Below are 18,603 nucleotides of genomic sequence, written 5' to 3' on the forward strand. Positions count from 1 at the left end.
CTGCAATGGTCTCGCCAGTTCGAAAATAGGGGGCGAGTCCGCAAATGTGAGGGAAGCTGACGTCCCTTCCAAAGCAAGCAAGATGGGCTCTGGGAGTGGTAAAGAATCACGAAATGATGTAGGGAGATAGATAATAGAAGGTTCTTGTCCAAAGGTTCTGACAGCTGTATGACGGCACTTACGGAGAAGCCTAGCTAATATTTCCAGCCAGGAGGAGTACGCACGCGTAGGCTGAACGGAGAAATGCCACCACAACGGTTGTGGTTTGGCTCCCAAGTCATGGCCTATAACAGCAGCCGCTCCACTTTCGCATTTACAGGCAGCTACTTCCAGCTCCTTTCCAGGATCATATCGAGACAGAGCCGAATGACAACAGGACTCTGTTATTTCCTTCCATGCCTCTGCCATTTCGGGCGTGATGGAACGCGCCTCGTTCGGATCCGAGCCCTTAAGCTGCTCATAAAATGGCTGCATGAGGCGAGGAGGGATCCCCAGTGCCCCTCGAATCCATTGTAAGGCTCCTACTAGCTTCTGCACATCCCATAGCGTGCGTATCCGGGGTTTGATGTTAACCCCGACTGGGTGGACAGTTTTGTCTCCCAGCCGATATCCTAAAAACTGGACCCCTGATCCTCTCTGGATCTTTTCAGCAGAAATGGTGAAGCCGGCTGATGTCAGGAGCCTCACCACTTGGGCTTCTAATGACTGGAGCCCCGATGGGGTCGGGGATGATAGCAGCAGATCATCCATATAATGCAGCAGGAGGAACTGCCTAGGGGACTGTCGGACCGGACTCAGGACTCTGTCAATCACTATCTGACAGATCGTGGGAGAGCACGCCATCCCTTGTGGGAGCACTCGCCAGTGATACCGACGAGCCGGGCCTTGGTTATTACGGACAGGAACCGTAAAGGCAAAAGCCTCCCTGTCTTGCTCAGCCAGGGGTATGGAGAAAAAGCAATCCTTCAAATCAATAACAACAACCCCCCAGCCTGCAGGCACGGCGGATAGTACGGGCGCACCCTGCTGAACTACACCAAAAGGCACTAACTGAGCGTTAACTGCGCGCAAGTCGTGCAGCAAGCGATAGGATCCTGACCGTTTCTTTATCACAAATACAGGAGTGTTCCATTGACTAAGAGAGGGTTCTATATGACCTAAGCGAAGCTCTTGCTGTACTAATGCGTGAAGCGCTACAAGCTTTTCTGTCGGTAAGGGCCACTGATCCACCCAGACAGGTCGCACTTCCTGTCTCCAGCGCAGTGGGATCGCATACTGCGCTGACAATTGGCAGATCGTGGCCCCCACTATAAATTGTTATGCCTGCTGCCACACTCCGCAGAAAGTTCCTCCCCAAGAGGGTTCCCGGCACCTGCGCCACTAACGGGGTAAGCAGAACAGGCCTTTCCAGGGAGCCATCCCTGTTGATTACGATAATCTCAATCTTCTGGGCGGACCTCCGGGTGGGCGTTGTTCCTCCCACTCCTGCTATCATCTGTGCCGCCCCTGTAGGCCATGTAGAGGGCCAATCGGATTCCGCAATAACCGTCACATCTGCGCCAGAGTCTATCAATGCAGTGACAAAGATGGACCGTGGCCCCGCTGAACCAGGTGGGAGATCAGTGATCGTAATAGTGGCCTTCACTAGAGGGCGCTCCTCACAACCCAAAGACAAAGCAACCATAGGCTGGCTCAGGTCTCCCAACTGCAAGCGGACAGGGAGGTCCCCGGTCGAACGCGGTCTTCCTCTCGATCTATTAGGATGCTGCGGTCTACTTCGAGCTCTACACTGCGGCGCCTTGTGGCCCCTTTTCCCACACAACTGGCATACTGGACTTTCGTTGCTCCCTATTCTGGCCCTACACTGGGCCCTGACATGGCCCCACCGGCCGCACCTATAACATGGTCCTTGAGCCTCTTGACCCACTGCCGGATAGCCGGGGTGATGATGGCCAAAGCCCCCGCGCGCCATCATCACCTCAGCCACTGCGGCAGCAACCTCGCCTGCCACAGACGGATTTGACTTTTGCTTCTCTACGATATACTTGATGGCCTCACCGGGGGTGTGAAACTTTTCCGGTGCCGCTCTTAGCAAAGCGCGTATGTCCCCGCTCGACTTTTGATAAAGGCAGTCCAGAATAACAGGGTTATGGACCGCCCTAGGAAGGTCTGACCCTTCTACGGCTTTTATCAGCCTATTTGCAAAATCCTGAAATGACTCCGTGGGGCCCTGTGTAATTTCTGTCCACGGAGTAGAGGGCTCTGCATTCCTTGCGAGCCTTCTAAACGCCTCTAAAGCGGCGTCAGATGTAGCAATTAATTCCCCAGGTCTCAGGTTGGTAACTTGTGCCTGGGCAGTTAACAGACCTGGTGCGCTACCCATCAATCTCTGAAGGTCGGAGTTGTGTAATACGTTCGCTGGATCGTTTTGCGCTATAACCAATAACTGTCTGAGCCGGGCCTGCCACTCCTCCTTCCACAATGTATACTGCACCGGCTTCAAAACCATACGCATTAAATTCTCTATATCATAGGGCAAGAGAGGCCCCTGTGCGGTAAGGTTCTCGAGGGCATTCATTGTCAAGGGGGATTTCAAACCCTTTTTCTCAACTGCCTCAAGCACCCTCGTGATCCCTTTCGGGTCTAGAGGAACCCAAATTGGACCGTTTTCTGAGGCTACAACCGGAAACGCAGCTGGATTCGCTAAGCCCTTTTCTTCTGCTGCCTCTTTAATTTTAGCCCAGTCAGTAACCGGGCCCCCCCACCGGCGCGGGCTCCCTCCCGGGTGCGGGCTCCCACACCGGCGCGCTCCGCCTACCGCCCTATCGCGTTCTTCAAGGGGCGGTTCTGGCTGTGACGTTTTCTCCAAAGAAGGGCATAAAGACGGAGCAGGGTAAGGCGAGGGCGGGGCTGTCGGCTCACATGACTGACTCGGCGACTCCTTCTTCTCCGTCTCTCCGCCTCTGCTCTCCGCCGTCGGCGCCATCTTTGCCTCGCTGGATCTATGAGAAAGCAAAGACCCGCTCCCGGCAGCCCCCGTCGCGCTCCGGTCCACCCCGAACCCTCCTTCTGCCTTTGCCGCTTTAAGAGCCTCAAGTATCAAGCCCCACGTTTTAAGCTCTGAGGCTTTTTGGTCGGACATGGCGCGCTGGCACAGCGCCGCAGTGAGTGAGTCCCACCGATTTGAATCGAGCACCTGTTTAGGGGAGTCCAGCTCACCCTCCTTTTCTAGCCGCGATAACACGGCCGCGATCTCCTTCTTAGAAGGAACGGTTTTACCGCAATAAGTTTTACAAAAATATAAAAGTACCTTAATTACTTGATCCATAGTTACACACGCGACCTGCCGCCACCTCACAGGTTCCACCGCAGTGTGTCTTCCGCAGGCGACCTGCCGCCACCTCACAGGTTCCACCGCCTTACGGGCACGCCGGGCAGCTACTACTCACAGGGTGAATCACGTCGGGGTCGCCATTTGTTGCCGTTCTCTCTGCAACACTCGTTTTCCACCCCATAAGGTGCTGCTTTGCCAGCGAAACCGACCCCATACCAGGTCGGGGCCAAATGCTCACACAGACCCCAAGTATAGGTGAAGCAAAATGGCGTTTATTAAAATGTAGCAGGCACTTAAATATTCTCGTCCCTGCTTTGTCTACACCCCTTGCATTCACGCTGTCCTATCGTGGGACAGCACCTGGCAAGCCCTGAGCATAGGGAACCTGACCCCGTCACACACCGTGTCCTCGCTACGCCTACTACACTTCTCTTCATTTCCCTTATTTTCCCTGTCATTATATTTAGGTGATTAAGATTTTGTGAAGGACATCTTCACCTTTCTTTGCATTTTATTACCTGTAATCCTGTGCCAGTTATTTGTCTAAAAAGAAAAGTCTTGTCCACTTAGAATCTCCATGAAATGTAAGATGTTTCTTGTTAGTTTCAATCATGTAACAATATTTTGATTCCATTTTGACACTAGCAAAGTTGAGAAAATATGTATTCAATGAAGTGTCTATTTTTCTATTCTGAAAACAACAAATAAACATTTGGATTACATATTTTCTGATATTTACTAGATAGAGATTGCTTTGGAATTTCAGTAAGATTTAATTAAAGCTTTATCCATTTCAAGAGAAAATTAATAATAAATGAATAAATAGCAGATGTGACAGTGAAAGAATATTCCAGAAGCTGGAAAACTGGTTTGTATCATTCTGAGATACTGCTGTTGCAAAATACTGTTAACGTAATTGCACGGAATGCTTGGAAACAGCAGTGAATTACATTAGTACATCATCTTGATAAATGATCTGACTTCCACCTAAATTATACACCTGCAATCCAGCTGAGTGCAGCCATACACTGAAAATAGGTTCGTTGTTTTTTTTCATTTCTCTCTGGTAAAGTATGAACTCAAGATCTGATAGCCTATATGCATGTGCTGACTCCGCTACTATAGATTTTTAATAGTTTATTGCTGAAGCAAAATAAAAAGTAGGACCTGGAATTTCCCTTTAATAATTAAATCTGCTATCTGGTTGCGTTTCAAGAACTGTTTTAAAAGACAGATCTAAACTTAACTTAAGATCTAAACAAAATCTATACTGTGGAATGATATGAAATGATCTGAGTAGTCCTACACTGTTCACATGTAAAGGCCATTATTAGTATTGCTTAACCTTATTACCTTTCAGTAACATTTACTTCTTTAATTAAACTCTACTGGAAACTGATATGCACTGTACCATTTCAGATTAGAACTGATTTTAATAAAGTCAGCATCACTGTTTTCAATTAAAACAGTGAAAGTGTGGTGCCTAATCTCTGTGATGGGAATGCTGACTGAAGAAGAAGAGCATGAATAAAAGTAACTTGTGGGTCTGATTGGATAAGCACTTGTGTGGACAGTTTGTGTCCAGATGTGAGAGAGATTTGTTAAGTACTTTGCTGATATATGGGGATGGGTGGAAAATTACTAGAAGGAGCTTGAGATGTACATAAGGGATGTTAGAACCTGCAGTAAAGGATTAGAATTGTTTACTTATCTAAATCCATGCCTGCAGTTCACGTATCAATCAGTTCATTCTGCAGGGTAAAATGGTGAGTTTTGATTGTATTTTTTTTATTCTTTATTGAAGTATCCACACTATAAGCCCCACTAATCTGCTGGTGAAATTGCCACAGGTGGGACATGTCTGGTGAACACGTTATGCATTATCTATGCAAATGAAACTCATTGATACGGTCAAAGACTGCAATATGATGTGAGCCAAAACCAGATAAATAAATGGTTCAAATAAATATACACTCTTGCTCCAATGTGACCCACTAGTGTTGAAGAGGGGATTTGTGCAACGAATGAAATCATGTTCCACTGTACTCTATTTCACTGAAATAATCAAAAACATAATTGAAACCTGGGATGTGCTTGGTAGTAGCCAAGCTGTTTTGACTGTGATAATTCCTCTAAAAACTCCAAAGTGAAAAGGCATCTAGACTCAGGAATCAAGCTGAAGAAGTGATTAGAGATTTGAAGAAAGGGAAATGCCTCAAGACATCAAAGCCAATGTGGAGTTTCTTGAAATTAAGAACCTACAGCCTACAAACCAAATAATGCTTTGGCTTTGAACTTCAACGTTAAATTGGAAATCGGAGTAGAAGAAGAACCTCCTGAACAACTCTAGGACACATAAACTCTGTTTCTCCATATTAACTTGCCAACTAGGGAGTAATGTCAATCTTTTGAAAGTTAGATCAATACTTGCTCAGCACATTTTGTATATTTTTCTTAATTCACATTCAGGGCAGACTTATTCAGATTTATAAGCAAAACAGTTGTCACTTTTTTTTTTTTTTTTTTTTTTTTTTTTTTTTTTTTTTGAGAATATCTCTTACGTTCATGAATGAAATTATGTGAATAAAGCTGTCAGTTTGCTCCTTTTGAGGCTCTGAGTATCTATCTAGCTTCAAAATTATGGGAATGGACTTACTGGTCCAGTCACAGCTAACACACAGAATCATATTTAGAATAAAAATGCTGCCTTATGATCTAGGAGTTGGTGAAGGCCATCTTGAGGAGGTGGAAGATGAAAAACTGAAAATCCATTGATTGCTGGAGTCATTAAGCTGTTACATACACTCTTTCCATTTTCCTGTTAAATTTGAATAATTCATATTTGAATATCACAGTGTTCTCAGATGGCTAATGGATTTTCAGTGTATCAATTTTCCTACACTCACTATGTCAGTGCTTTTTTCTATCTAAATTTAATGGCTTTTTGTATTCATTTTCATTATCATTAATTGCAAAGTAGGATTTGATCTGTTTGTCTTACTCCATTTTTCTTCCCAAGAGAAATACACGTCTATAATATGTCTACAGATTTTTTATTCCCACTTTCCATGAGATGCAACAATAAACTTTGTACAAATGTGCAATGCTATTTGAGAAGAAAAATAAGAAAAACCAACCAACCAACCAAACAAACAAAAGTTAAAGTGTTTTGCTTCTCAAATAGCATACATGGGTAAAAGATGATTAATATTTCCAACATCCAAAAAGTTGGTTGATTTTTTTTGTTTGTTCTGTTTATTTTTGTTTTTAATTTTTTTGGTTTTCTAATTTTAAATACTAATTCATGTGGCAAATAAATGTGAAGTGAAAAAAAATGTTTATACAATATTAATGTTTTTCAAATATGGAACCTTAAATACTAACAAATTATAAAAAAATATTGATTAGTGGAGATAAACAAGGTCTTATGTTTCATTATTTTAGTAACAGAAGTGCCTAATTCAATAATGCTTTCTAGTAGTTTAATTAATTGTATTTATTTTATTGTATTTATTAATATTGCAGGGAAAATTTCTTAGCTATGCTGAACAGTCTTAATATATGTGAGGTAAAATTCAATTTACCTTAAGACTGGTGATTGTCTTATTAACCCTATGTTCTTATGGGCAAAAAATGTGACTAAAAGGGCTCTGGTTGAAAAGTGCTATGCAATAGAATAAAAAGTGAAACAACTTTGTCTTTTATGTCAAATAATGTGTCTTGTCCTTAGCTGATTACTACATCAAGCAGGCTTTTGTTTTAAAATACAGCTCTAAATAAGCCCTGCACTAATCTGTGAGACCTGTTTCAAAATATTCAAAAGGCACTCAGGAAAATTGAAAAATCAGGCTAACACAGTCACTAACAAGTAGTATATAAAAACAAAAGATAACTGATGACATCACTGTGACATTAACAGTCAGAAATGCGAGGAGTCTACATAGCTACTACTCTAGCAATGGTGAGTCATGTAACAGTCTTGAACACAATAACTATAGTTGTTAGAACAGGCTGTCCTGTCCACGTTCTTCCTGGCACTTTCTTTTTCAGCTTGCCATTTTCTTGATCCTTTCGTGGTCAACCAGGTGTCTGACTGGCCTACAGCACTTCTTAAAAATGACTCTGTAAAGATAACTAGGATGGATAAGGCCTCAAAAGTAGAGACTGAAACTATTAAATCAATCAACAAGTGTCAGTTCAAAGTTGCATCGGCTTTAGCTGAACTCAGTAACAGACAAACCTTCAATACGTAATCCTACAAATTAAATCTGTTCCATTATAGTTTAACCTGCAAGACCTGGTATGAGATAGTTTGTAGAGACATAACTGAAACAACTGTGTAGTTTTGACAGGATTCAATTTGATTTTCTTCACAATGTAGAGTTATGTTTTTTATCTGCACACTAATGTTTTAGTTACTGCTGAGCAGTTCTTATTGCCATGCTAATGAGGAGGCTGGCAGTGCATAGGAATCTGGGATGGGACACAGCCATGACTACTGACCTAAACTGGCCAAAGAAATACTCAGCAATAAAAGATAAGTAGAAGGAAGGAAGAAAATAGGAATATTCTGAGTGATGGTGTTTGTCCTCCCAGTAAATTGTTAGGAAACCCTGCTTTCTTGGAAATGGCTGAACATCTGTCTGTCAGTGAAAAGTAGTGAATTAATTCATTGTTTTTCTCTTCTTGCATACACAAAGCTATTAAACTGCCTTTATCTCAGTCCATGAATTCTCGTGCTTTTACCTTCCTGTTTCCCTCTTCCATTCCACTGGGGGGCAGTGAGTGAGTGGCTGTGTGGTGCTCAGCTGCCTGCTGGGGTTAATCCACAACATGATGCAGTAAATAAACAAAGTGTTGTATATACATAAAGGTTAACATTTTATATCCTAACACTACTACCTCTCTTCTGGTCTAACTGAGAGGTTTGTGAGTAAGTGAGAGGTTTAGCTGCCTATCAGGATTATCCACCAACAGCATTATAATTCAGGTGAGACCTAAAGGAATTTATCTGGGTTGTTACACATTGTTTATTGAATGTACTGAGTAATTCAAATCAATAAATCAGTATGCAGTAGCAGAAGGGTAGGCTTGCATTATATGAAAGTGTCCCAAAAAATTAGTCAATTTCACATACAACAAGTTGCAATTCAGCTCCAACCAATTGTGTTTTTTTGACACTATTTGATCTCAATTTTGTTGGTGAACAATTTAAAAATGCATTATTTAAAGTAGTTTTATACTTAAAGAATGTTGGAAACTTTTAATATGTAATTTGTCTTTTAAAATGCTTTTCTAGGATAGTGTTATCAAGTCAAGCAAAAGGTAAACTAAATACAAAGCCAAAATATACTTATGCACATATGAACACAAATATATTTCCATCATTAGGAAACATTACCTTTCAAATAGAAAACACTCTTGTTCAGTCTATAATTAGTGACATTGTACGAAGTTGCTCTAACTACTCCAATTTAGAAATAAACACATGAGAAAGACTTAGTGATTAATTATAATATGCTACATTTCCTTTATCCTTCAAATTCTATATTTGTTTTTATTTTTACTTTTCTGTTTCTCTTTTATATTGATACCAGCCTGATACATCTAGCAATTTTCATTATTTGTCCTGTATTTTGTTGTTGTTATTAGTTGCTGTTTGTTTTCCTTTCTGGATTAGCATGGTATCAGCTGAATAATTCAGTTTGCATCATTTAGACTCAGCTACTCTACAGGTTAGTACTGTGTGAACTGTGGTATTGATAGCTAATTAGTTTTTTTCCTCTGTAGCCTCCAAGTCTGGTATGCTTGACTACAAATTTTTATAAATGTTTTTGTTGTTGTTTTCTTGTTTTTTTTTTTTTTTTTTTTTTTTTTTTTTTTTTTCCCTGTGAACATAAATTTAGGATTTGAAATAAATGTGAGTTTTACTTGAGTCTGATACACCTCACTTAGTCTGCAGACTAAATGTTGGTGCTGATTATAGGTAGTTTTATGAGGGTTATATGAACTCTTGGTAGTTTAAAAGTTCAATTTTAAAATTAAAATATATATATATATTACTGGTTTGTTATTCTTAAAAAAAAAAAAAAAAAAAACAGGAAAGAAAGAAAATATATATTTGACAAGCAAGTTACTTTTAATTGAGCTTCCTTACATTTACTCTTTTTTTTTTTTTTTTAATGTATTCTAGATGCTTTTTTTGATTATTTTGATTATTATATGTGTGACCATTTCCCATTGTTCAATTGGGAATACATATATGTTTCTGGAGTCATGTGAATAGACATGTGCATAGAACTACTTGACTGAATCTCTCCAGATTAGCTGCAGAATTTTTCTATTTAATTTCTTACAGTTTTTTTTTTTTTTTTTTTGTATAATTCAGAGTCCTTATCTAATTTTTTCAGTTTACTATAAGTTTTTACCCTAATGTTTATTATATTACTTTTTCCTGCAAAAATAACCTAGCAATGCAGTTTAATATTATTTATGATTGAACAGTGGCAATTTCACTAAGTTCCCTTTTGGGAAAATGAGCTTTTATAACAATTTAAGTTACAGATAATTGATTTCATTATCTTTAAGAAAAGCATTTCCTTTCTTGTCTTGTCATTTTCTGTATCTCAGTTTATTGAATGGACCATTTCTCATTATATAAGGAAAGGAAAGGACCCATGGGAGTGACTTTTTCTTTTTTTTTTTTTTTTTTTTTTTTCTTGACAATATTGAAATACCTCTGTGGTGGTTTTCTTTTTAGATACATATGTGAAAATGTCTTACATTTACCTCACTGACAGATTTACTTCAGTACTTGAAGTAAGCAGTGAAGGATGTTACAAGCTTTTCAGTCATTGTGTGAATGTACTGGGTTTGTTTGTTTGTTAGTTTTGTTATGTTCCCTCCCAGGAATTGTAGCTCTCCTTTCTATTTCCAGAAAGCCTGCTTTTGGCTCAGTCTAGAGTTCTGTTTTTGTTAGCTATTCTGAATGAAAATGAAATTGCATTTTTCCTTTTAGGGATTCATCCCTTTGTGAATCATGACCTAATTTTGATATGGCACAAGTGTATAACCTTGGCTCAAACATGTGGGAAGACTGTAAACTGTGAGAAAGACTGACCCTTCCTAGTCTGACTGACAACTGCCTAGCCACTAAAAATTCAGTGAATGTGTTACTGGGATGGTAAGCACATAATCTCAGCCCAAAAGCTCACTAGTACTGTGAGCTTTGCTGTGTATTAGCCAATGATTACTGGTTTATTCTTTTTCTTGAAAAATCTTGGCACAAAAAAAGAAGGTAACTAAATAAAGTAGTTAAGAGATGGTATAGACAAAGGCAAACTTTGAAACACAAAATTTGTCAATGAAATGTAGATTTTTCTCTTCAATTTTATAAATTTTAATTTTTTATGTATGGAGTGGTGCATGAAATTTCACAGGTTATTCTCCATTTGAACATCTTGTTGATTTACTTGAGTGCACTTACCTAATGTTTACAGTACATGGCCAGTTCTTTTGTTTCACCAAAAAGAGCTTTAAGTTTATGATACATATATATATATATTTAAATTGCCTAGAATTCTACTTTAGGATTTTAAGTTATATGAAAACAGAAGTAAGCAATGAGTACGATTTATGGATTACATGTCACTTATGAAAACCACAGTATGTTTGTTTCTCAGAAACTGCCTTATCCATTATACTTAAAATGTTTAAATTATAAGTTTTGAAAGTAAAATTTTTAAATTTTAAAAATTAAATCATGTATAATGCAGCCGTCTTTTCTCACTCTCAGGCATCTTAGTTTACTCTGAAGCTACTTTACAGCTTAAGAAAAACAGGCAAGTTTACAGGATAAATAGAATATACTGGAGAGCATTTTTGCAATGTAAGATTTAAATGGTGTGTTTTCTGTAGCTGATTAAACTATTCCTTCATCGGTACCTTCATCATCTAGGAGAAAGGCAAGAATATAAAAGCAGTGGAGAGGAAGAAGCAACTTTTACTTTAATTGATAGTGTTAATTTATACTTATAAAAAGCTTCTTCAAAACATGTATATACCACTACATGTAGTTGAAAGTATTTTGTTCAGTGTCCAGAGAATCATAGAATTTAGTCTTTTCTATCAAAAATATAAACAAAAATAATTGATCAGTGGTTAATGAACTATTTAATAGTTAATCCATAAGGGTTAGTTAATTAGGAAAATATATTGAATACTAGGTACTCTAATGATCAATAGAAGCAAAGATAGCCTTGCAAAAATACTGAATAACTTTCTTTTCTACCAAGCAAGTTAAGATAATGTGAAGTTCTGATACTTTTTTATTTTGAGCAGCGCAGACTTTTGGGACAGTACATTACTGTTTTTTGTTGTTCAGAAAGTGTATAACATCAATTGCTACTTTTTGAATTGAAAACAAAACAATAACAATGACATCAACAACAACAGAAAAGCAAAAAAACACCTTACATATCACTGAACAATTTTAAAGTGAGAGGAGAAATTACTGTGATTTGCACTCAACATACTTTATGTTATTCTGATCTCAGTCATGGGAGAATATCTCCTTATTGTTTAACTGATTTGTTCAATTAGGATATATCAACTGGAGAAAGGTTGTGAAGAAGTTCTATCTTTCTCATGTAAGACTACAAACTAGACTCAGAGCTACAGGTGCTTCTAAGACTGAGGCATTTTGTTAATCCAGTCTCATATATAAATTAGAGATTTTGTGTAGTCCAAGGGTCAGAGCACTCAGTTGTGATTGTGCAACAGTTAGGGTTAGGTTTTGTTTTTCCTTTAGGTGATTGAGAGTTGCATCTTCAGTGTCTCAGAATAGTGCTTTGATCCATCTACATCCAAACCCTTTTCTCAAGTCTTTGTTAATTACCACATTTGCCAGAGAATCATACACTACAGTTAAGGAACTGAATCAGCAGACTTGATGGAAACAATCTGGATTTACTTTGCTGAATACTTAATAAAACATCCTTATATACGCTGTGAGGGAATATTTATTCTATTAAGAGAGGGCAAGGAGATGAGCATGAGCACCATGTTTGTTGGCACTATTCAGTAGTTAGACATCATACGTAGTGTTAGACATGATATGTAGTGTCCTTTGTTTAGGGAGTGAATGTATTTTAACACCCAAGATATATGAGTATGGTCTTTTTCTCTGGTCCCTGAAAAGTGAAAGAATTTCAAAAAGACAGCATGAGTGAGAATGATCTTCTTGCTCTCCACCTGTAATTAATATTATGAGCTTCTGAATGTAGCATCTTCCAACCACTGTATGGGTCAGACTCTTTTTTCAGATAAAGTGAGTTTGGTAACATGACAGTCTGTCTGAACTGAATTACTGGAGAAAAGAAAAGAAAAGAAAAGAAAAGAAAAGAAAAGAAAAGAAAAGAAAAGAAAAGAAAAGAAAAGAAAAGAAAAGAAAAGAAAAGAAAAGAAAAGAAAAGAAAAGAAAAGAAAAGAAAAGAAAAGAAAAGAAAAGAAAAGAAAAGAAAAGAAAAGAAAAGAGCAGAACACTGCCTTCAATTTCACTGTTTTCTACAGTTTTGAGTCTGGTGCTAATTTTGGACAAATAATAATCAGGGCAAATTTTGTGGATAACCTAAGTAGAATGTGGTAGAAAGTGGTCTGGTTTTTATATTCTGAAATGGGATAATAAGGATTTGAATATTTTTCTGATAAACTCTGCCAATATATCCTGCAGATAATCCTAGTTATTTTGATAACGATAATGTATATTCAAAGGGTTTATCTCACTACTATCAAATAGTATCTCACTATTTAGGCAGCAACTGACACAGACTCGAGAAACTGTGCTTTATTAAAAAAAAAAAAAAAAAAAAAAAAAAAAATCAGTAATTTTCCAGATTTTATCCTAGAACATTCATTACATTATTTTATATGAAAAAAGGAAGCAAGTAAACCCTAAAACAGAGTTCTTGCCTCAAAACAGCTGTTGTGTAGCTGCAATATTTGAACTTCCATTTACTTGTTTGGCATTTGTTTTCATTTAAATGAATGCTAACATTACTTAGCACAGCTTCTGAGCTGAATTATGGGAATATTGTATTAAAAAAGAAGTCATGAACAAATGCGGCAATTACAAATCTATTCCCATACATGAGATTGATGTTGAAGTCTTTTTCATAATACTTATTTCTTTATTTCCATTAGTTCCCAACTACAAAATCACTCAAGAATGATTTTTATTGCCTATATTTTTTTTGTTCGAAGATGTATTTTTTTAAAATGAATTATATTTCATTTATTTGATGAAATCCTCCCATAGTTTCTGTTTGTTTCGCAAAGATTTAATATTCCCTTACATAAAACTACGTCCTATTTGGAAGTATTCTCGTCTTTAACACTAAGAGAACACTGTGTATTGAAATCAAGCATACAAAAATGACATTTCTTAGGAAGATCTTCCAAAAAGGATTGAATGCAGTGCTACATTTTAAGAACATACTGACATAGTGTTTACATATTTTGATATTTTATGTCAACGTAGCGAAGAGAATTTGAAGTAGTTTGTATTTTGGCAATATTTCTCTAATTAACAAAATTGTATCACATAATGATGCTATGACAGTGAGGCAGGTCAGTGTTTAACATTTTAGAGTTGTAATTTGTGGAATCTAAATTTGCACTCTGTGAGGGGAAAGGATTGGTTATTTACAAGATGCTGTAAGTGCCAACCATAGTCTCTACAGGGACACATCAGAAAACAGCTCTTCAAGCAGACAAAAACATAGCTAAACTGCTAGCAGTTTAAAGCTTATATTATGCATGATTGTTGATAGCTCATAGTGTAAACGAAAGCTATTATGTTTCATTACAGATTTTCAGTTTTTCTTAAACATTCATTTTATCTGTGCTGCTCAGGACAATACGAAGACCAAGTTGTGAAGTTTTTGGAGTTTATGTTGTTATGGTCCATTTAGATTTTAGAAGCTGTGTATTTATTTTGCTATATTTTATGATGTTACTAATGCTGCTGTTCATGTACAAACACTACACGTATACATATGGCACACAGGAAACACAGTTTACATCATGTCACTGTAACCAGACACCTTGTCATGCCACCTTGTATCCACAATAGTGCAGCCACTAGAAAAAGCATTGTTTTTGGAACTAGCATGCTAACAAGAGCTGAAAAATAATATGGAATGCTGCAACCAAATTCAAAATATGACCTGGTCAGGCAAACCACCATGGGTTTGGTACTTGCTTCCTGCTCCCAAAATAGAAAGACTTTTCCATCGTTTACATATTCTTATTCACCTTTTTAGCCTAGACTAGCTATGATCTCCTGCCAAATTTGCCATCATATTGTCCAGGCAAGGTTGCTGCACTTGTAGTGCAAGTACAAATACTGGATCATCAGTATTAACCTACCAGATTATCTATTAGTGACTGTTCCCTTTCCCAGCATGAGCCTGGTTTGGTGGTGTAGGCATAATGAAAAGGCTTCACCATACTGCTTATTATGTGTTATGATTTGGTAGCTAGAAAATGCAGACATTTTAGTAAACTTGGACCAGAAAGGACAGTATAGCTGCTCTTTATGTGAGAGAGCAACTAGGATATATTGAGCTCTGCCTAGGGATGAATGATGAACAAATGTAGAGTTTGTGGGTAAGAATTATGGGACAGATTAACATGGCCACCTTATCTGAAGGGGGAAATTAATGAGGTCTTTTACAGACAGTTGAAAGTAACCTCAAGATCACAGTCACTGGTTCTCGTAGAAGACTTCAACCACTTTGATATTTTTTGAAAAAGCAACACTAACAGGTGTGGACAGTCATGGAGAAGAGGTGTGGACAGTGCACGGAAGATAACTTTCTGATGCGAGTTGTGGAGAAGCAAATGAGGAGAGATGTGCTGCTGGGCCTTGATCTTACAAACAAGGAAGGACTGGTTGGAGATGTGAAGGCTGGGGTCAGCAGCAGGGACCTCAGATAGCAGAGATCAGGATCTTTCATGGAAGAAACAAGTCAGTAAGTAGGACTGCAACCCTGGACTTCAGGAGAGTTATCTTTGACCTCTTCAAGGACCTGCTTGAACGTATCACATGGGTTAGAGCATTGGAAGGTAAAGGGTCCCAAGAGTTTTGGTTGACATTCTTCCAAACTTGAGATTGATGTATCCTTAAGAGTAAGAAACCAGGCAAACTGGCAGGAGATCTGCATGGATGAGCAAGGATCTCGCAAAAAAAAAAAAAAAAAAAAAAAAACTCAAATGGAAGAAGTAAGTCTATGGTATGTGGAAAAGAGATCTGCACACATCAAAAGAATATAGGAATGTTGACAGGGCATGCACAGATGCCATAAAGAAGGCTAAAGGCCACTTGGAATTTAATTTTTGAGGAAAGCCAACAACAAGAAGAAAGGTTTATTTTAAGTATGTCAGTAGCAGAAAGAAAGACGAGGGAAAATATGTCCCCTCTTTTGAATGAGATAGGTGCACTTGTAATGGATCCCATGAACTTTTCTTACATCAAATAACATAAAATTTTCATTTAGATAGGATGGAAATGAGAATCCAAAGTAGTTAACAGAATTTAATCCTAGCTGCATAATATACGTAAATTAAGATTTTCTTGTGCTGCCTACTACTTTAATATACTATAGCCAGTCTAGGAACAGATTGGAAAAGCCATTTTGTTTAACTACTTTTAGTATGTTTGGTGCTATAAGGTTAGAGACCTTAGTTCCTATCATTCTGATAAAGTTTAAGAAAAAAATTAAATAGGAGAGTAACACAGAAACTATCAGAATTAGAATATCATTCTGTTCAAATATGTCCAACAGCTTCTGTGCAGCTCTACTGTGTAAGTTTTCCCTTATTGTTTGATGGAGTAAGAAACACAGTCTCTAACCCTTTGGTTTCCAATGTAATGAAATTCATTAATCAAAAAAAGCTTTTTCATTTGTTCCAATTGAATGAAGATGCAGCTATTACAAATATAACTGCAGTGCATGAAAATCATATAGGCTTCAGCTGGATAGCTATGGTTGTATTTAAAAATTCAGATGAAAAGTACTCTAGGTAATTTCTCCTGGTTTACGCAACAACAAAAAAAAAGCAGAAGAGAGAGGAGAGAACACAAACAAGCAAGCCACCACCAACAAAAGAACACCATTAAAATAATGTTTACTGCATGACAGATGGGAGTGATAAATGCTGGTAACTGGTATCTGTGAGATTCTAGCATATTCCTGTATGTATTGGTGGAAGAATTTATGTGAATACATTTCGTTAATGGAAAATAAAATTATACAAATTAAAAATATTCTTCTAAGCCTATTACTGGGTTAATTTTGGGTTAATTGTGAAAAAAACTTCTTTTAGTTATTATAAAATCATAACAAAATCAGTGAATGAATTGGAGTAATATTTTTTACAGGGGAGTAGCTTGCTTTCTAATCCATCTACTGAAATCTTATTTACAAGTCAAGTATTCATCTCATAACTTCTTGATTCTTCTCTGTGTATTGGTGTTAAAAAGCCATGTCAAAAATTTCTAACAATTTGGGCAGTAAGACTTTTAGGAATCCAACATCAAACATTGTGGTGGTTTCACCACTGGTGGCTAGCTAAGCACTACTCTCTTTCCTGTCTCGAGGAAATAGGGAGAAAATATGATTAATAAAGTTTCCTGGGTTGAAGTCAAGGAAGTCACTATTTATTATAATGGACAAAACAGATTAAGTACAGCGAGATTAATGTAATTTATTGCCTATTTGTACCAGATTAAATAAGAACTAAACATTATTTCCCTGCACATCATCTTCCACCTCCTCTCCCCAAGTGACAGAGAGGACAGGAATGGGTATTGTGGTCAGTTCATAATGCTTCATCACCTGCAACTCTTTACCTTTACTCCTTCCCCCTTCCCCAGGTACCTCCACAGGATGCTGTTCTTCACAAACTGAACCAACATGAGCTTCCCATATGCTGTGGTGGGACCTAATATAGTTCTGTACCAGAGGATGCAGTCCTTCAGAAATGGACTGCTCCACTGTGGGCTCCTCTCCATGGGCTGCACTTTGTGCAGCAGTTTTTTCCTTTCCTAAATCTACTGTCACAGAGGTATAATCAGGCTCAGAGCTGTCCAGTGGTGGATCCCTTTTGTTGCTGGCTGAAACTGGTTCTTTTCTAACACAGGACAGCTTCTGGGCTCTTCTCACAGAAGCCACACTTGCAGTCCCCAGCTGCCAAAATCTTGCCACATCATCCCAAAACCAACATTCACTGTTGTTGAGGTTTAACACAGCAGGTAACTAAGCACTTCCTCCAATAAATGGGATGGGAGAAAGAATCAGGAAAAGGTAAAACTTGTGGGCTGAGATGAAGACATGTATAGGACAGAAAAAGAAGGGAAAATAATAAAATAATCGCAATAATAGGAATAAATTATATATATATACACGCATAAATAAAACAAGTTATTAAGTGATACACAATGCAATTTCCCCCCACCGGCTGGTTAACACCCAGACTGTTCCCAAACAGTGGCAGCAGAAGCCCCAGCTTATCCAAAACCCCTGGTCTTACTGTTAAACAGGATGCCATATGGTATGGAATATCCCTTTGGCCAGCTTGGTTTAGCTTTCCTGGTTCTGTTGCCGCCCAGCTTTTTGTGTACTCCCAGCCTCCTTACTAGTAGGGCTATATGAGAAGTTGAAAACTCCTTGACTTAACGAAAGGATTTCTCAGCAGCAACTAAAACATTGGTGTGTTATCAACATTATTCTCATCCTAAATCCAAAACTGAATTACAGAAATTCAGCCCTCAGCATATTAACATATATGTTTAATGTATCCACAGACAGACGCAATGTAAATCACTCATTATGTTTTCAAGCTTTAAAAAAGACCTTATTCTTTCTTGTAAAGCACCTATTTTGCATTTTTTCATTATTACTACAGAAATGTAAATGATTTTTTTCCCTCATTCATAACCACTTTTAATCTTTAGACAATAAATACAATTTTGATTTTTTTCAAGATTAAATTTTTAAAGTGAGTGATGCAATAGTATCCCAGTATGTTATACTTTGTGTTCATAATATTGCTAAACTGTGTATCTTTTTGTATACTACTGTTGTGTTTTTTTTTGCTTTTTTTTTTTTTTTATGTTATATATTTGTTTTTTATGTGATGTATCTGGCTGATAAGTTACTCACTGATAACTATAATAAGAGACAATAAATTAGTTAAAAATCATAGCA

At 37.8% G+C, this 18,603-nt stretch overlaps 1 protein-coding gene across 1 annotated transcript in view; it reads right to left on the reverse strand.

Annotated features, from left to right (window-relative positions):
• Window positions 1-1,135: 1,135 nt before the first annotated feature.
• Window positions 1,136-18,603, reverse strand: part of LOC149920149 (uncharacterized) — a 566,570-nt gene continuing 549,102 nt past the window's right edge. The window contains exon 2 of the mRNA XM_090130161.1: window positions 1,136-3,760. Coding sequence (XP_089986287.1) covers window positions 1,136-3,328 — 2,193 coding nt within the window. The 5' untranslated portion in view covers window positions 3,329-3,760. The remainder of the gene's footprint in view (window positions 3,761-18,603) is intronic.

This window comes from Phasianus colchicus, chromosome 1 (assembly GCF_987193195.1).
Source record: "Phasianus colchicus chromosome 1, bPhaCol1.hap1.1, whole genome shotgun sequence".
Lineage (NCBI taxonomy): Eukaryota > Metazoa > Chordata > Aves > Galliformes > Phasianidae > Phasianus > Phasianus colchicus.